The sequence below is a fragment of the Mustela erminea genome, chromosome 2, assembly GCF_009829155.1.
Source record: "Mustela erminea isolate mMusErm1 chromosome 2, mMusErm1.Pri, whole genome shotgun sequence".
NCBI classification, from domain to species: Eukaryota; Metazoa; Chordata; class Mammalia; order Carnivora; family Mustelidae; genus Mustela; species Mustela erminea.
Window position 1 is genome coordinate 19438879 of NC_045615.1, and position 20582 is coordinate 19459460.

The 20582-nt window shown below is 40.2% G+C and overlaps 1 protein-coding gene and 1 long non-coding RNA gene across 17 annotated transcripts in view; one reads left to right on the plus strand and one right to left on the minus strand.

Annotated features, from left to right (window-relative positions):
* Window positions 1-911: 911 nt before the first annotated feature.
* On the minus strand, window positions 912-8009 carry LOC116584310. Of its 2 annotated transcripts, none has more exons than XR_004283149.1 (3): window positions 7786-8009; window positions 4273-4469; window positions 912-1584 (listed from the first exon to the last, which is right to left on the minus strand). It is a non-coding gene; the product is annotated as an uncharacterized LOC116584310 (long non-coding RNA). The 2 variants fall into 2 exon arrangements; XR_004283150.1 differs by lacking the exon at window positions 7786-8009 and adding an exon at window positions 6286-6784.
* The window catches only part of C2H4orf51 (chromosome 2 C4orf51 homolog), an 82765-nt gene continuing 70098 nt past the window's right edge, over window positions 7916-20582 (plus strand). For all 15 annotated transcript variants that reach the window (XM_032332425.1, XM_032332432.1, XM_032332433.1 and 12 more), the window contains exons 1-2: window positions 7916-8244; window positions 16285-16358. In XM_032332425.1, the coding sequence (XP_032188316.1) occupies window positions 8012-8244; window positions 16285-16358 (307 nt within the window). In that variant the 5' untranslated portion in view covers window positions 7916-8011. The remainder of the gene's footprint in view (window positions 8245-16284; window positions 16359-20582) is intronic.

A 20582-nucleotide genomic window follows, 5' to 3' on the forward strand; every position in this document is an offset into this window, starting at 1 on the left:
ATTCCTGTTGTTTTAAGCGACCTGGTCTGTGGTACTTTGTTAGGGCAGCCCGAGGAAACTAATATAATTGTCAACCTCTGTCTGAGCCTAACTCAGAAAGGGAAGCTTCTATGAAAATTTTTATTACACTCCTCCCCACCCCAAGTCACATGTCCTTTGATCGCCCAGTTCTGCCTTTTCTCAATACCTTGAAAACCCATACAACAAAAGGAACACGAGAGATAGCTCGTGTTTCTTTGTGAAGATGACTTGCTTCTGTTGGTATTCCCCAATTTCTATCTTCCCTCGGCAACGAACTCAGTATTGGCTTTGATCATCCCAAAGGACCTACATTTCACCAGTCTGGGAGGCTGGGTTCTTTAGGAGGAATTCAGGAAAGTACAGAGGCATTCTAAGGCGATTAGCCTCGTGAGCAACAGGAAAGCCATTTGAAATGTCTGCCCCTTCCAGGCTTCCCTGCCTTGAGGAGATAACGTCGGACACTCACCAGAGTGTGCAGAAGGGGTAGAGTATAGAAAAGGTGTTCTGCCCTCACAAACTCCTTCTGGTTCTATTCAGCTTTTTGTAATGTGTACTAAACTTCTCTGGCATCAAGTCCTATCAGCTTGCACTGGCAGTACAAATTTTTAGCTCAGAATAATTTAACCTTAATAATTTGCTGAGAAATTATAATAGGTATTTGTAACAACAAAAGTTCCTTCACTGCACATGTAACAACAAAAGTTCCTTCACTGTACATGTAACAACAAAAGTTCCTTACCTACTTTCCAACATTTATTTATTTATTTTTATTGTTTTTATTTAAATTCCAGTTAGTTAACACACTAGTTTCAGGTGTACAACAGAGTGATTCTCCCCGTCCACACACCACCGGGTGCTCATCACAAGAAGTGCCCTCCTTATTCCTTAGCATCTACCTCACCCATTTCCCCACCACCTCCCAGCTTTCCGGTATTTAGAAGGTGGACCCAGCTAGATTTGTATGAGGTTTGCGCTGCCTCTTTACATAGTTCCCTACTGAAATAGCTCTTGATCAGTGAATGAATCCTAACCAGTGTGACGGAAGAATGCCATAGGTGTGTGTATATCATCATCTGTAAGGAATAAACCAATATGGCACAAAATAATAAATGGCGGTGTTCAGGGACCCCAGTGGGTGCACAATAAATATTTATTGAGTGAATAGATGAATGAACAAATTCTGAGTACCGCTCATACATAGCCACGGAGACAGAGAGACAAAGTCACATGTTGAACAGCCCCTACAAAGAATGTGCAGGAATCAAATCAAAGGGCAGGAATATATGGAATTAATCCAGTTATCCAGCATACCCGAAAATTGCGTCTATCAGGATACCCACATTTCTGTAGGACTAAATATTGTTGTATGTCTCTTAGCTCAGAACATTTCCTCGCATAACCCTGGAAATGCAGGAAGAGGCCTGTGAACACCCGTGCACATTACAAATCTGCCGTCATGCAGACTAAGTGTCTAAAGGAGGCGGGCTGGAGCATTAATCTTGATTGTTCTAGGGTAGTCAGTTCTCGGATCTTGTGTACATTCCTTCCTGCATATCTCTAAACCTGTGGACACCAAGTCAGAGCATAGTGACATTTAGTAACAGAGAAAAGGAAGTAGAACTCGGATTCATATTTGACTAAGTCAACAACATAAGCAAACAAACTCCCTTTGTTGAAGATGGAGGGAAGAAGAAGATGTGTCCGTTAACTCTGAAGAGGGTTTCTCTTCCGGTCTTTGTTCGCCAACACGTTTATATTAACCGATCATTTTAGTAACTTTATTTTGTACCTACCCAATCCCTGGTAGGATTCCTTTTTTTTTTTTTTAAGCTGTGAGTTCATCAACCTGTTATTTGTTTCCAACCATTTAGGAACGAGAATCCACTAAGATTAATTTCTTTTTAACAGTATTTCAGAAACCCAGTTAGGAAATATGCATGGCTGATATCTTCCTAAAAGCCCTCTTCTTAGCTTGGAATATTTCTGAGGCTGCGAGGGCTTTGCATGTTAATATCCTTTTTAAAAGATTTTATTTATTTATTTATTTAGAGAGAGTGAGCAGGGGTGGGGTGGGGGCAGGCAGAAGGAGCCAAGACGGAGAGACTAGCAGACTTCTTGCTGAGTGTGGAGCCTGCCACAGGGCTCAATCCCAGGACCCTGAGACCATGACCTGAGCCAAAACCAAGAGTCAGAAGCTTAACTGACTAGGTGACTGAACCACCTAGGTACCCCATTGTATGTTAATACTTAATTGACAAGATTTGATGTAAAGTTCTTAAACTTGTCTTCAGAGTCTTCAAGGTATTTAAATAATGTGTGTAATAGGAAGCGATTCACTTCCTTATAAACAATTCTATGATCTCAGCTTGGGAACACAAGGTAGTTCATTTAAAAAAGTGAAAACTATGCTTTTTTGGTCTTTCTCTGCAGGGTACTGGATCATTGATTAGAAGCTTCTCTGAATACGGAAGTCAGTAATATACAGGTTGTGATGGATGCTTTTGGACGGGATTCATGAGAAGGAAAGCAGTCAGCAGGTGTGGGACCAGGCATTGGGACAGCAGCAGGCGTTGGGCAGAGACTGGTAGATGACAGTAGGTGAGGGTTGTAAAACCTATTAGAGATGTAGTTTTTGGTAGTCTGTAATTGTCTCAACAAGTTTCAGACTGCTGACTTTCAACGCTAGTTCTGCCAGTGTGACAGTGGGTAAACTTTCTGTGGATTGGTTTCCTCATCCGTAAAGTGGAGATAAACCTGTACCTGCCTCATAGTGTTGTTATGTGGATTAAATAAAGGATTGTGTGTAAAGGGCTGAGAAAAGGGTCTAGAGCATAGTATTTGCTTCTCTTGTCACCAGTTATTTTTTTTCCTTGTAACCAGTTATCATGCATATTATATACATGAGACTCTCCTAAGACTCAGGTCACTAAGCAAGAATGAAGTTTGAAATGCCTTTGGGGTATTCTTCTAAATGACTTCTGATTATCCTGACAATGTGTTCTACTTAAGACTAAGATTATTGGCCAAAGAGATTATACAGCAAAGTCTTTGTTTTGTAGGATCAGAAAGTTGGGCCAGTTCAGCTTCTTTCTACTTCCCCCACACCCTCCTTCAATGAGCTGAAGAAATCAACTATCATTATATGATATTGATCCCAGGAGGTACCACTGGGATATCAAAAAAATCTTGACCATTATTATGGCCAATTTTTTTAGTTTCAATTATCATGAGTCTTTTTGTTTGTTTGTTAGTGTAGGCACACGTTCTAGATTACCTCCTCATGAATACCTATGTATAGACAGGGTTTTCTGGGAGACCAGCAACCATTAATTCAAGTCTCATCACTTTGGGGTCTACTATGTAACGGCTCTTTTCCTGTTTCTATTTTCTTCCCAATATTCCACCCCATCCCACCCCACAACACACACCCCTAATTCTGATTACTGGACCCAGAACTAGAAGAAGAGAAAGTTTAAGAAACATCATATTTGATTGAATTGACTCCAATCTCTTTGTTCTAGAGTTGTTTATTTCTTTGTTTGTTTTAAAGGTCTGGACTCTAGAGAGATGTGGAAGAGAAAAATCATCGTAAACCTGAAAGACATTCTTTGCAAGATTTAGAGGTTGATTATATATGGATGTATTCCCTTTGTTTTAGTTTTTGTAAATAACATCTGGGCTATGGTTATCAGTTACATACATGCACTTAAAAAGTTTAGACAATAAAGAAAGCAAAGTAGAATATAAAAATCACATATAATCCTCCCACTCAGCTATAATACTAACATTTTTATATATAGCCCCCTAAGCCTTTTCTTATAAATACATATACACACATATATACTTTTTATTAAACAAACCGAGATCACAGAGCATACACTGTTTTCAATCAGTTTCTGTTTTCAAAGAGTAAACATAACCAAAAATGAATTTCAGGAAAGAAAAGCCAAAAGAGCATTCCTTTCAGTCTTCTCCTCACTAATTTTATCCACCTTATTTTCCTGGTCCTTTGCACTTCACCCTTTTTTTTTTAATTTCCATCTAGTCCTGTTGCAACTGGTTTCCTGTGTCTATTAGACCATGTTTTCAATCAGTAAGTTAGTAAAAATTTCCAAATCATAGAATGGGTAAGTATGAAGAAAGTATTCTAAGATCAAGGACTGAGAAATAATATTATTATAACTGACAGACTCAAACAGTTATTAACTATAACACATTATGCATGCTCATTCAGCTGTTGGCGACACTTACCCAAATATCAGAATTTGGCACCTTGCGGGGAGGAGACAGATTTTTGTTGAGATGGAAGCTTCAGCTTCATATGGGATCATTTTCTCAAGGAAATTCTGCTTCTTCTGGCCTTTATATTACTTGTTTTCCTCCTGGTTTCATCCTGGAATGGCATCCGTACATTTCTGCCTCCACAGAGTACAGCTGACACATCTAGTCTGTGGTGACAGAAACCGCAATGGTGGTTACGGGTTGCATGTGTGCACACCGGCACATGTGTTACTGTTTTGACCGGACAGAGACAAGAAGTTACATAGATGTACACAAGTGTATTTTTGTGCACCTTCCTGTTTGATGCTACATCTCAGTTGAAAAAGAAAAATACTGCCTCAATCTACCTTCTTGTGAGGCTATCTGTGGTTTTGCTGGAGATCTAGTCAAGACAGAGTAAATTCCAGAGACTACAGACCGTCCATTGTCTTAGCTATAGAGCCCACTGGCCTTTTCAAGTCCTGGACCGTTGCACAGAAGGGCAATACCACTCCACAAAAGGAGTTTTGCAATCAGGTAAGTTTAGGAAGTGCCTCGCTATCCAGTCCCCTTTGAAAGATTCATAACGCACACCAAGTCCTACAGCAAAGAAACACATTTATTCCAACTCATCCTAAACTTATTTAACCATGAAACTCTTTTAATTAATACCTATTAAGACCTCATTAGAATAATCAGCTTAAGCTTGGAAGCCTGGTCAGGGCCTACCGACCTGCCAGTGCGCCACCTGCTGGTTTCACTAGGTGAGGTCGCTCATTCAGGAAGCTTCTGTTTTCACGAACTCTCACTCACCATCCAGAGTTCATTGTCCTAGTAGTGCTCTTGATAAGCTTTTTCCTCTCATTGAAATACCAGGGACTGGACACCACAGCTTGCCATAACTCAGTTCCAAAAGGAGGTTTTCAGTGGATGTCAGACCATACAGCACTGAATATCAGTGTCCAAGAGGAGACAAGCGTCTGAACAAAGAAGAACAAAGAATGCGTGCAAAGAGCAAAGTCTCTTAGTATTCTAGGATTTTACAGATTAAATACGATGATAATAAATTCAGTCAGTCTATTCTATTTATTTTCTAATTTGAAGTCTGACTTCTTTTTAGCAGACTTGATCAGCATCTAATAGGCTGATGATCAAAGCTGTAATTTTACCTAAACCCAATATGAGTAATTTCACATAAATTTTGAGGTTTCACTGCCCTTGGTTTGTTCTTTCTTTCTTTCTTTCTTTTTGAGACTTTATTTATTTATTTATTTATTTATTTATCTGACAGAGATCACAAGTAGGCAGAGAGGCAGGCGGGGTGGGGGGCAGGGAGCAGGCTCCCTGCTGAGCAGAGAGCCAGATGTGGAGCTGGATCCCAGGGGATCATGACCAGAGCTGAAGGCAGAGGCTTTTACCCACTGAACCACCCAGGTGCCCCTTGGTTCTTTTTAAAAAAATTAATAATAATAATAATCATTATTATTATTATTTTGGGGGAGAGAGAGAGGAAAAACGCACATGTGTGAGGGGGGAGGGGCAGAGGGAGAGAGCGAGAATCTTAAGCAGGCTCCACATGGAGTACAGAGCCCGATGTGGCTCCATCTCATGACCCTGAGATCATGACCCGAGCCAAAATCAAGGGTCAGACATCTAACCGCTGAGCCACTACACTTGGTTCCTGAGGTTCTTAGAGTTGTTAAAATGATATCATAATTGATTTGGGAAGAAAAAACAAAAATAACATAAAGAACAGGAATGTGATGAGAAAGTACACTTCTGCCATAATTTATTTTTTAAAAAGCTTATTTTATCACATATTTGTTTATAGACTGCCACACAACCTAAGAAGAAGATTTTAAAATGTTTTCTACAAATAATCTTTCACAATCTGTTCTATACATGTTCCTGTCTCAAAGTAATATATATTGCTAGCAGAGATTTCTGTGAAACCGTAATTCTTGCTAGAACGGCTAACGGTTGAAGCGTATGCCCAGTTATTACCTGACACTGGGTGGGCTGAAAGGAGCTCGGCGGCTGGGTCTTCGGGTCCCTTCTTCCCTCCGCATCTCCGTCTTCTTATCTTATCTGGATTTCTCTAAAGAGCCCCAGTTCCATGAGAAAAAGCAGCTGGGTCTGAAACCTCTGCCTAATTCTTCTAGGGCGAAGGCACTTATGTTCCAAATTGCAAAGTTTTAAGGATAGAAACCCCCAATTTTAAATGCTATCAATTATTTACAAATAATTTTGTTCTCAAAGAAACATGGCCTAGAGTGTGTCAGCCTCACTATAAAGGACTGTCCGACTTCAGCTCCGGGAGCTATATTCCCAGTATTCAAAGATCAGGTGCATTGGAATCACACAGCAATGTTCATATGCTGATTCCTGCGCTTTTCCTCCAATCTCCGTAGTCTGGGAAGGCAGGCCTGAAGTCTCTGCAAGGTTAACATGCCCGTAGGTGCTGATCCAAACTCCCATGGAGATGGTTTTTCTTTAAATGATGATGATGAAAAAAAAAAAAAAATGATGATGATGGATCTCCTGGTAGAGTTGCCGATCCAAAGGAAGCATGACATTTGCATTTATTTAAGAACGTTAAGAAGGTCTCAGGTTATGTGCATGAGCACAGAAGGTGGAGACCTGCTCCAGGAGCTGATAAAAAGACAAATGTTGAAAGATCTAGTCTGATTTGTCGGTGAATTGTTTGTTATTGCAGAGAACGACAGACAAGCCAAGGACACAGATTTAGACTATTTATTAATGAGGGATGGAGGAAACCATGAGAATGGAAGATTGAATGCTATCACCCCTCAGCCTAAAAAAGGCTCCCAGTGATATTTCGGTGACCTTAACTCTGAACCCTGGCTGTCTTTAGAATTCTCCAGGAGTCAGCTTTTAAAATACACCAGTGCCTGGGCCCTACTCCAGACCAGTTAAATCAGAATCTCCGGGGGTGGCCTGGGGGTGTGGGTGAGGTCTGAGCTTTGGCTGATTTTAACAGCTCCTGGGATGACTTCCGTGTGCAGCCTGCTCGAGGACCACTGCTCGATGACACACGAGAAGCTATTTGAGTCACCTGCTCTTGCTGACGTCACAGACGGCTCGTTTAGCTTCCAGACTCTTGGAGCCCAGTCTTTAGAAGAAATGAATGCCTGGCACTGTTCTTTTATCGCTCGCTCCCACCTCTTAAACCAGCATCATTAGGACTCACTGTTTTATTTATAAAAGCAGTTGCCACCTGCTTTTTTTTTTCTTTTTAAAAAGATTTTATTTATTTGACAGAAAGAGAGATCACACACAGGCAGAAAGGCAGGCAGAGAGAGGGAAAGCAGGCTCCCTACTGAGCAGAGAGCCCCAGGCAGGGCTCGATCCCAGGACCCTGACATCATGACCCATGCTGAAGGCAGAGGCTTAACCCACTGAGCCACCCGGGTGCCCACCACCTGCTTTCTTGCCATCGTTTGTAGCCTTGTGTGGCTCAGAAAAGGACAGAAACTTACATACCTTACACATTTTCTAGTTAAAGTTTGGGGGGTGGGGTTGGGGGTGGGGGCCTTGTATTTGTGGAATTCGGTGATCTGTTGCTTGGCAACTTCAAGAGAGTTAAGCTTCTGCATTCCGCCAGAGTCAGAATTACAAAGTTTGGTGAGCCCCGTCAATTACCTCTTGCGACCAAAAGGAAATTAATTGTCCATCATGCAGAGGGCTTGAGAAGCTGGCATCCAGAGCCATGTGGCACTTCTTCTACTTGACTCCACAAATCGTTCTGCCCTTTAGCCCTCTCAGCTCTCGAGAGTTCGATCTGATCAGACGCGAGGCTGGAGCGTCTTGGCAGAAGGAAACGAGGTGGTCGGACTCTTCCATAACAACATACACAGGCAGTTACCGGAAAAAGCAACTGGATGAGTCCGCCAGCAGCCGATTTTCTTTTAAAGCAGGACGGCATCGGCCTGAGTGTAACCAGTAAGATCTTTGTAATCTGCACCTGGTTATGTCACTATAAATAGACAAGAATGCTCTCAGGAGGAAGAGGGTATTGTAGACCCTGAGAGACTTCATAGACTTTAACTCTGTATATTTTCCTGTGTAAATGTCAGCGGGAAGAAGAGCTAAATGTCAGTTACCAGCTGAAATTATGATTATATTCTCTTTTAGTCCTAACATTCTATATAACTACCTACTCTTGAAAATATAAAACTTTGAGTATTTTATTCAATTGTAGGTATTTTGTATTCTCTGTTTGGCAAAGAGGTGAGTCTGAGAATTTCTCCTTAGTTTTTGGTCTAGTTTTTCCACTTTCAGAAGTTGAAAAATTCCCCCAGAGCAGGAAGAAAGTGGACTAAATCCTTCTCTTTCCCTACCTTGTATTGTCCGTCAGTAAAGGCAAGTGGTGAGGGCCTGAAAGACATTTTCTGAACGTTCACTTTAAGCTAAGTCTTATGATAGGCTCACAGAAAAGATTAATTTGCTTAATATGGTACCTGAAACTATAGAAATAAGGAGTCGCAAAGGAAGGAGATTTTATCAGTGTCTGTGGTGGGGGAAGGGAGACTATGTTTCTGGAAAGATCTCAGTAAAGCAGGTTTCCTCTGAGCTGGCTTAGGTAGCGAAAGGAAGAGCATCGTGCATGGACAGGAGAATATGCACAAAGGCAAAAAGACTTTAATCCCAAGCATTATCAGAGAACCACAAATAGCCCAGTGAAGGCGTCAGTAGACGTGTAGAAAAGTATGAGGACTTGTTATGAAATATGTCCCTCTGGATATTAATTGCCTAATATCTTGTCCAAATTCTGGAAATTCATTTGAAAATCAATTGGGTTTTTGGCTCCAACTTGAGATGTGAGTAATAACTTAAATAGTGCCCTAATAATTATTAATTATATTGCCTTCCAGGTCTTTCCAAATCATCAAAATTGCGCTTAAAAGCTGAAATGTCTCAGAATGACTTTTCTGTTGCATGCCTTGTCGAGTTTATTCCAACCAACTATAGTCTGCATTTTTAATAGCTCTCAAATATGTTGACACTTCAATTAATTGTGGAACTCCCTTTGCTAATTCTGTGAATTTTGAGGTATCTTTTGGCCAATTAGGGGGACTCTTTCAGCATAGCCCGGGTCCTCTCTGAAAATAGTGTTCGAAATCTGGTATCCAAACAGACCCACTCACGAGAGTAGTGATTGTTACATGCATCCTTCCAACCAGTGCCCCCTGTGACACTGCAAACCACAGGAGACCCCAAGCTTGCGAGGTGTGTTTTCTGGGACCTCAGAAATGTAAATATAATCTTGGCACAACTACAGCTTATTCTATTATAGGGTAAGAAGCCAGTCATTGTCATAAATGAAGACGAAGGGCAGATTGAGCTCATTTTTAAAACACTGATTATATTCTAAATTTGCTTTTGTTCTTAATTTTTGTCTTGGTTAATTTTAGCTCTAAGGCAAATATCTTAAGTTCTGAAAAAAAATTTTTGATTAAAATTTTGTAAGGCTATAAGCAGACATTCTCACACTGCTATAAAATCAAAGTGGCCCAAGGGGGATTATCGAGTAAAATATAAAGTGACTGATTATTTAAAATGTGTTAAGTTGGGAAAACATTAAGGTGTATAAAACACGACACGTTTTATTCACCTTATCTATTCACCACATACATTGAATACCCATACAGTGCAAGACAGAAGAAATCTGGGAGAAGTCTTAATCATTTGGCTCTGGGTCAGTTTTAACAGCAAATATGTTAAATTCATCAACATGAAAAAGAAGGATCCTGCACTGGGAGAATGGAGATTAATGCATTACAGAACTTAGACTGTCAGTATCAATCCCACTTATCTGCCAAACTTAAAATAAGAGCTGCATTTTGACATCTGAAGCTAATGTAACATTGTATGTCAACTCTGCTTCAATCAGGAAGAAAAAAAAAAAGAGGGACACCTGGGTGGCTTAGTTGGTTAAGCATCTGCCTTTGGCTCAGGTCATGATCTCAGGGTCCTGGGATCGAGTTCCACATCAGGCTGCTGCTCAGTGGCAGGCCTGCTTCTCCCTCTCCCATTCCCCCTGCTTATGTTCCCTCTCTCACTCTCTCTCTCTCTGTATAAATAAATAAATGAATCTTAAAAAAAAAATGGCACTTTGGAATTTCCGAGACAAGAATATGGCTCAGTTTTAAGTCTTGATGCTTTGTTTATTTATTAAATTATTCTTTCATTTATCCACTAATCATATATGATATTAATCATATATTTATCCCACTACATAAGGTCTTTTGGATAGGTGCTGGGGCTACATCAGTGATGGAAGCATCTATAGGGCCCTCGTCTTCATGGAGCATATAGTCTGGAGAGGGAAACGGTCCCCAGGGAAACAAGCCATTTGTGTTTGAAGGAAACAAATTGGGAACCTCAATAGAAACAAAGAGGGGTGGCACTTTCTTACAAAGCTAAACATAGTCTGACTAGTGATCTAGCAGTGTGTTCCTAGATACTTACCTATAACTGATTTGCAAACCTAGATCAACACGAAAACCTGCACATGAATGTCAACACTGTTTTATTCATTATTGCCCCAAAGTAGAAGGAAAAAAATGTCCTTCAATATTTATTGTGAATAAATTTATTTATGTGAATAAATTAAAAAAAAAAACCTGTGTCACATCCATGTAGTGGAATATTATTTAGCAATAAAAAGAAATGAGGCATTAAGCCACAAAGGACATGGATGGATCTCTCTCTCTTTTTTTTTTTTTTTAAGTAGGCTCCATGCCCAATGTGGGGACCCAACCTGTGGCCCTGAGATCAGGAGTCCGATGTTCCATTGACTGAGCCAGCCAGGAGCCGCCCCCACACTTTCTTTCTATAATTAAAGACATGGACGAATCTTAGCTCCCTAGCCCCAACTGAAAGAAGCTGGTCGGACCATCAGGTATTGCATATTCAACTATATGATAATTTAGAAAAGCAAAACTAAGACAGTAAATGGATCGGCGGTTGACAGGGGATGGGAGAGGTGAAGAACAAGGATTTTTTAAGCCAGTGAAACTATTCTGTATGATACACTAAGTTTTTGTGAAAACCCGTAGTACTTTACAGAACAAAGAGTGAAATTTAATATATATAAATTTAAAATTATTTAGGAGATGAGAGGGTTCCCAGGATAGCACATAAAATGCGACAAAGGAATATAAATGTGTATTACAGAAGTAGGAATCAAGCTCACCGAAGGAATAAAGTGCTGCTCTAAGTAACTTCAGAAATTTAGTAAGACTAAAACTAGAGTGACAGTCCATAACCACTGAACTCTGGTTGATAAAGTTGTTTCCCAGGGGGGACAGGTAACAATTCTGAAACCACTGTACATATACTGGAATGGAACAATTAAGCAGATAGACAGTAGATGATGGGGGCGAGGCTGTTGTTGGGAGTGGGAGGTTAATGATGAACAGAGAAGGGGTAAGAGTGATCCGTGTGGTAATGGGTTAGAATTGAATGCGTCAACATTCATGCAGAACTCATGCATAGCTTACTATAAATATAGATGGCTACGTAAAGAAACACTTAACGGTTTGTGCATATACACAGGTTAGTATGGACACAGGTACTTCCTTACTCTTTGGAGCAAAGTCCCTACCTGCAGCCCGTATCAGCATGGGCCATCAGCTGAGAGGGTCCAGGAGCAACACTTGGTAACAGCAAGCACACCGAGTACGCAGATTTTGGCTTCCAGTGCTATTCTCCAGTAACAGCGCCAGAGTTTCTAGGAGAAATGCTGATTCTCAGACTGGTGGAGGAGATATACAAGATGAATTTGGAGTATCTTATAGTGCCAGAAAGGAAGAAAGTGTCCAACAAAACAGAACAGCAACAACAACAACAACAACAACAAAAACAACAAAAAACAATGAGGGAGGCATCTGAAAGATCTCCCAATGACTGAAGCTGAAGATCTGTGCAACAAAAGAAAGTAGTATTGGCCCAAAGCATAATATAACCACAGGTTCATAGTGTTATAAATGAATGATTGAGTAAATTCATTAATGAGGGGAAAAGGACACATCTTTCTCGCAAAACATTTTCATAATTCATGCAGCTACATTATACTCAAAGAGGTGGAGAATAACTCATGATCACTTAGGTGCAAGCTGTGCATAGTGACTTTCTTCCACTGAATACAGAAAGTGAAAAGGGGGGAAGCCTGACAATTACTACTTCAAGCCAGCTGACCAAGTTTAATTCATATCAACAATGATAATTCATACTGATAGTCTTTAATCTTGGTATGAAATAGTGCTTTACCTCTATGGTTTTCTCCCTCAAAATAATTACCCTCAACTAATCATGAGAAAAACATTAGATAATTCCCAATAGAGAGACATTCTACAAAATACCTGACCAGGGATCATCATCAACATTGTCAAGGTCATCAAACCAAGAAGTCCAAGAGACTATCACTAGTAGGACTAACCTAAGAAGATGTGATGACTAAATGTAATGTCATATCCTAGATGGGATCCTGGAACAGAAAAAGGGCATTAGGGAAAATACTGAGGACATCTGAATAAGTATGGACTCTCGTTAATAATGTGTCGATATACAATGGAATATTATGCCTCCATCAGAAAGGATGAACACCCAACTTCTGTACCAACATGGACAGGACTGGAGGAGATTGTGCTGAGTGAAATAAGTCAAGCAGAGAGAGTCAATTATCATATGGTCTCACTTACTTGTGGAGCATAAGGAATAACACAGAGGACATGGGGAGAAGGAGAAGAGAAGGCTGTTGGGGAAAATCGGAGGGGGAGGAACTGTGAGAGACTGTGGACTCTGAGAAACAAACTGAGGGTTTTGGAGGGGAGGGCTGTGGGGGGTTGGGCAAGCCTGGTGGTGGGTATTACAGAGGGCACGTATTGCATGGAGCACTGGGTGTGGTACATAAACAATGAATTCTGGAACACGGAAAAAAATAAGACAAAATTTTAAAAAATAATGTGTCAATATTGGCTTATTAATTATTACAAATATAGCATTCTAATGTATGATGCTAATAATAGGGGTAACTGGATGGGGAGTATATGAGAACTCTGGACTATCTTCACAATAATTTTGTTAATCTAAAAGTGTTTACAAGTTAAATTTTTATTTATGAAGGGTAACACCGGAGGAGCTCAAAGGAGGAATAAGCAAATACACAATCATAATTGAACATTTTAAGTCACTTCTCTCGATAACTGGTGGAACAACCAAATAATCAGCAAGAACACACCAAATCTGAACATGATCAAGACACTTGCCCTGTGTGACATATCTAGAGTCATGAACCCACGAACCGAAGAATATACATTGTTTTCAAGAGCATGTGGAACATTTTCAAGGACTGACCTTAGGTCTTTAGGAAAATCATTGCTTTCCAAATACTTCGGGATTATTCTGCAAGGCCCAGTCAGAATTACCACAGTGTTTATCTTTGGGGGGCTTGTATCCCTCCTGAGCAACAGTGAGGCCACGTGGGAGTTCAAGGTTGAGACTGGGAAGCAAGCATTGACCTAGGGTGTCCTTATAGAGACAAATCCCTTTATGAAAAAGCAGCAGCACATTGCACCATGCTTCTGAATGAAGAGGCACCGAGCAGGCCTTCCTGAAAGCCACAAGACACATAGGGTGGATTCGTTTGTTCTAGCAGCCATGTAAAACTAATACCGGTGGAACAGAGAGGAGACATGTTTCTACAACGAAGGGATGTGGAAATGAATTTTATAAAGGATAACAATATGGACATTGCATACCTGTTTAAATTAAAACGGGAAAGAAAATTAGTGACTAAAAGTAACAGTTTTAAAATGACTTTTTAAAAAATGCCACTTATATTGTTAAAGTATGTCAAATTTCTAAGAATTAATGTAATCAAAGATGTGCAAGATCTCCACACCGAAAACTATAAAACATTACTGAGAGAAAATAATGATAATCTAAGTAAATGGAGAGATAAACCATGTTCTTGGACTGGATGACTGAAAGTTATAAAAATATTCTTGCTTCACAAATTGATCTGTAGATTCAATGCAATTCCAATAGGTGTTTTTGTGGAACTTGGTAAGATGATTCAAGGCCAGGAAATAGCCAGGACACTCTCAAAAGAGAACAAGGTTAGAGGGATTTTTACAGATAACAAAACTTACTATAGAGCTTCAGTAATTAAAGCAAGATGGCATTATAGCACAAGGATAGAAAATAGATCGATGTAACAGAATAAGGAGCCCAGAAAAAGACCTGTGCATATATGAACACTTATTTATGAAGAAGGTGGCAGAACAGTAGAGAAAATCTATGTTTTCAGTTCTAGGTAGATTAATTCCAAATGAATTAATGATCTAAGCATGAAAGGCCGAACAATAACCATTAGACAAAGACATTAGATGACAGAGGATTTCATGATGATCTTGAGATTGGCAAAGATTTCTTCAACAGAACACAGAAAGCACTAAGCGCAAAGAAGAAGTTAGATAAATTGAACTACCTTAAAATTAAGAAGTTCTGGGAACAAAATACACCACCAAATATGCCACACTGGATGTGGAGCCTACTTGAAAAAAAAAGAAAGGAAAGAAAACCAGTTTGATCTCCTCATCTAAAGTTGATGCTTCGGGGCCCCTAAAACTTAGCGATTCCACTCAATTCCACTTCTAAGTGTATACACAGCTGAAATGCAATTCACATGTGCACCAAGAGACATGTACGTGCAAATATGTTTCTAGCAGCATTTTTCATAATAGTAAAAGCTAAAAGGTCAAAAGGTAGAATTATAGAGGACACGGATTGCATGGAGCACTGGGTGTGGTGAAAAAATAATGATACTGTTATGCTGAAAATAAATAAATGAAAAAAATTTTAAAAAAAAGAAGTAGCAATGAAAATGGTACATATGAAAAAAAAAGTAGAATTAGCACTATAGAGCAGAATGGACAGACAGAGGTATGTTCACACAATGTCAATGAATATGAACAAATGAATATATGCCCAAATTATAGTATTTGGGTATGTCTGCTTAGGTGAAAAAATGTATAAAGAGAAGCAAAGATGATAGATGATGAAGTCAGTAAACTGGTCCACTGCCTATCTGTATTTGACCACCTGCCCTAAACCTATTGAAAATTAATTACTGGGAACAGGCTCAGAAATCTGCATTTTAAAATTAATACACTCTGTTGACTCATCAGCTGTTGTAGGATGGAAAGAAAGAAGCACAGTGGGTTAGCAGCCCTCATCTCCATGATGATTAAGGCTAGTTTGTTGGCCGAATGCATGTCTAGGAGCATTTTGAGACTCCCTAGGCTGACATCAATTCTGCCCTTCCCCTAACTCCCACACACAGTTCCAGGTCCCTGGAGCTTGGAGACCCTCTTGTCCCCCTATTCATGGTCTGGAAACAATGTGCTGTGTGCTGGAAACTGGAGACTGTCCATTCCATACAAAATAACTGTGTTTCCCACCAAGACCCTCCTTGCCTTAAAAAAGTATTGTATCTGGATTTGGGGAAACAGAGATGTGTTTCGAAGGAAAGACACAGCATCTGTAAGTTCCTGAAATACTCCTCTGCTATTCAGTTTGACACTTTCTTGGGAAATCCAACACACTGGCTGTGATATTTCCTGTTCCATTCATAGCACTTTGCTTATTCTGAAAACAACTCCCTGGAGAACGACTCACAAATCCTGCTAAGACAATTATGAACTTAATGTTTGAGCTTTTCATGTATAAAAACTGAACACTTTACCCTTTTATGACAAAACGGAACAAACAAATCACTAAGGATGATGAGAAAGTCCAAGTGGGGTTGATTTCATGGGAGTTGGAGGTTATGGTTTGGGAGCATGGAAAGAGAACAGGAGAGGAAGCAAAAGTTTTACAAAGTCAAATGAGAAGATGAGTGTAAAGCCCTCCACATCCATAGGCTGTGGCTTCTAGACCCAGAAACTCACAACTTGTTTCTTCTACTTGCTTCAGGATATCGTCACCAAATTCTGCCTTCAGTACCACGGTCTGCAGAACTGGCTCCCGGGAGACTACAGATGCGAAGAGTGAGTACAACAGTCCGTCGTGAGCACAGCCTTTTTGCCAGGGTTGCTGTCTTTGTAACTTGTAGTTTTTTTTTTTTTTTAAGGCTTTATTTATTTATTTGACAGACAGAGATCACAAGTAGGCAGAGACATAGGCAGAGAGAGAGGAGGAAGCAGGCTCCCCGCTGAGCAGAGAGTCCAATGCAGGGCACGATCCCAGGACAAAGGGATCATGACCTGAGATGAAGGCAGAGGCTTTAACCCACTGAGCCACCCAGGAGCCCTGTAATTTGTAGGTTCTTGACTGTAGTCTTTTTGTTTCAATTTGCCTAGTAAAGGCAAGATGTCTTTAGCAAGAAAACAAGTATGTTGCCCTCTGGATCTGTCACTCTTATAAAAATGAATTATTCCAGGGCCCAAATGTCCTCGTCCATTTGAGTTCCAGAATGTTACTTCTGCCAGAGTTTGGAGCTTTAGGTAATGTCATCTGACCTTTACTGGGTACATCCAAAAATGAAGACGAGAAACCAAAGCTATAAACCACCACCTAGGAAACTGTATTTACTAACCTACAACCACCTTCACCCTGTTTTAGTTAAATTAGAATAACATTAGCTGCTATAATACACATCTCAAATTCCAGTTGCTTAACACAATAAAAGTTCATTTTTTTCTTCCCATAAAGGCCATGGTGGGGGTTTCGGGGGCAGATGTTCATGATGATTCAGGGACACAGATGCCCTTTATCTTGGGGTTCCACCATCCCCTGGCATACCAGAGTCCTTTGTTTTCGTCAGGATGAAGGTTAGGGAAGGCACACCTGCTTTCTTACCACTTCAGCCTGGAAATGACACACAGCTCTTGTGCTCACATTCCAACGGCACAAGTAGCCACAAGGCTCCACCGAGATTCCAGAGAGTTCAGAAGTGGGTTACTGGACTGGGCAGCCGCTTTCTGGTTAACAACGGTATACTATGGAAAGGAACAACTGGTCAACCACCACACATGCTGCTTTTGAGGAAGAAACATGATAGATTTTTCCCATATAACTTCTACCTCTCAGGGTTCCATCTTTGAAGGTTTAATAAGACTCATGATTAAAATCTCAAATTAGGACTTTTTAGCACTTTATAAAATATTCTGGTCATTGGTTTGCTGTTCTATTTAAAGATTTAACATGCAGGCATGTGTTGCAGGGAGAAGGGATGGTAAAATGAAGTATTCCGCAGCCTTATGGGGTTTTCCTAAATAATGGAAATAAAAGTTTTTAATGACCACCTGGGACAATCAGTCTTCTGCTGGCTTTCCTAGTAAAATCTGGCTTTATCGGAATAGTATATTTGAGGTGGGTTTTCTGTGCTCTTCTGTGGTTTATTGAGGCAAGTGGACAGGGCAGCTAACCATTTGTGCAATTGTTAAAATCAAGAAAGACTTTTTTTTCTCCCCTTTGCAGTAATGAATATAAAGTGAAAACATACTGCAGAGCTGGGAGACAAGTCTGAGCTAGGGCACAGGGAATTAAACAGCCCAATCACGTCCTTCATAGTAAGTTAAGGTGACAGTGCATCTGATCTGAGTGGCACAGAGTCCAGGCCTATTGCATTTATACTGATAGCTGTGCCCTTCAGAATGCTGATTAACCATGCTAATCACCAGTGGCCCGTGAGTGCCAGTAGGGAGCAGTCCCAGAGCTGGATGGGTGGAAGTTCTTGAACGGTGATAACATGAGCAGCAAAAGCAATCATTTCCTACCTGATAGTATTGCTGTATTTTCCTACCTCCTCTCCTACTGGTATGGTACAATGCTGATAGGAGGAAAGGTAGAGGAGGAAAGTCATGATAATGACTTTTTTTTTTTAAAGATTTTATTTATTTATTTGAGAGAGAGAGAGATAGCAAGAGAGCAGAGCAGGAGGGAGTGGCAGAGAGAGAGAAACAGGCTTCCCGCAGAGCAGGGAGCCCAACATGGAACTTGATCCCAGGACCCTGGGTTCATGACCTGAGCTGAAGGCAACCATCCACCTGACTGGGCCACCCAGGCGCTCCCATGATGATGATTTCTTAAGGGACTTAGTCCGTGTTGCCTTTTTCACTCTCCTCCCACGGTCATTTTAACTTAACTGACAACTCCTCTCTACGTCAAGGTAGAGTTACTTAACTTGGCCGAGCAATAACTTCTTGTTATAACTTCTTCTTGTATTTCTTCTCAATTTTCACACTTAATTTTTGGGTTACCAAGTGTGCCAAAAGCCCCTCACAGTGGGAGTTAAAACATGAAGTCAAGTGAACATGGCTCTGTTGATTGTCTCTTTGTAGACACACATCCCTTCGTAGATGCAAATCAGATGGGCTGTTCTTAAGTGCAATTTATGATCATCATAGGAAATATATTCTCAAATTCTTTTTTTTTAAGATTTAATTTATTTATTTGATAGACAGAGATCACAAGTAGGCAACGGCAGGCAGAGAGAGATAGGAGGAAGCAGGCTCCCCACTGAGCAGAGAGCCCAATGGGGGACTCAATCCCAGGACCCTGGGATCATGACCTGAGCCAAAGGCAGAGGCTTAACTCACTGAGCCACTCAAGTGCCCCTCAAATTCTTTTTCACAACTGCCTTTCAAAGAGTTCTTCGCTCTTATTTGTTCTACCTGCACTAAGGTGGTTTTCCTTTTGCATTACCAATAGTTTTCTTTGCAAGTGTTTGATTAGGTTATGGCTTTCCCTATGGTCCATTACATACTTGTCTCTCATGTTCAAAGAAAAACAAGGTGATAGCTACTGGAAGTTAAAACCTTTTATTTTTTTTCTTATTGAAGTAAAATTGGCATATAATTGGAGTGTAAGTTTCAGGTGTACAACATTATAATTCGATATATTTGTGTATACTACAACGAGATCACCATCATATGCCTAGTTATCTCTTATCACACCGTACAGTTGAGCCCCTTTATTCATTTTGCCCACCCCCATTTCCCTTCCTCTCTGGTAACTGCCAATCTATTCTCTGTATCTATGAGTTTGTTTTTGTTTTTTGTTTTTTTAAAGATTTTATTTATTTATTTATTTGTCAGAGAGAGAGAGAGAGAGTGTGTGTGTGTGTGTGTGCAGGCAGGCAGAGGGGCAGCAGAGACAGAGGGAAAAGTGGGCTCCCTGCTGAGCAAGGAGCCCGATGCAGGACTCGATCCCAGGACGCTGGGATCATGACCTGAGCCTAAGGCAGCCGCTTAACCAACTGAGCCACCCAGGCGTCCCGAGTTGGTTTTTGTTTTGCTTTGTCTGTTTTGTTTTTTAGATTCCACACAGAGGTGAAGTCATATGGTATTTGGTTTTCTCCATCTGACTTATTTCATTTAGCATCCATGTTGTCACAAGTGGCAAGATTTCACTGTCTTATGGCTGAGTAGTATCCACTATATCTTAGTATCCACTATATCCACATCTTCTTTATCCACTCAATGGGTAATCAATCAATGGATGCTTAGGTTGTTTCCATATCTTGGCTATTATAAATGCTGCTACAATGGACATAGGTGTGCATAAATCTTTTCAGATATGTGTTTTCATTGTTCTTCAGACAAATACCCAGAAGTGGAATTGCTGGATCATGTGGTAGTATATTTTTAATTATTTGAAGAATATCCATCCTGGCTTTCATAGTGACTGCACCAATTTACATTCCCACTAACAGTACACAAGTGTTCCCTTTTCTCTACAACCTTGCCAATACTTGTTATTCTGTCTTTTTGATGATGACCATTCTAATAGGTATGAGGTGATATCTCATTACGGTTTTGCTCTGCTTTTCCCTGATAAGTGTGATGTTGAGCATCTTTTCATGTATATGTTGGTTATCTGTATGTCTTCCTTGGAAAATGTCTATTCAAATTCTCTGCCCATTTTTTAATTGAGTTTGAGTTTTGTTGTTTGAGTTTGTTGTTTGTTGTTAAGTTGCATGAGTTCTTTATGTCTTTTGGATATTGATTGGTTATTGGATATTGGTTATTGGATATATCATTTGCAAATATCTTCTCCCATTTAGGAGGCTGCCTTTTTGTTTTGTTGATGGCTTCCTTCACTGTGCAAAAGCTTTTAAGTTTGATGTGGTCCCATTTGCTTATTTTTGCCTTTGCTTCTCTTGCCTTTAGAATCAGATCCAAAAAGCATCACTAGGACCCATGTCAAGGAGCATACTACCTATGTTTTCACCTAAGAGTTTTATGACTTCAGGTTCTACATTCAAGTCC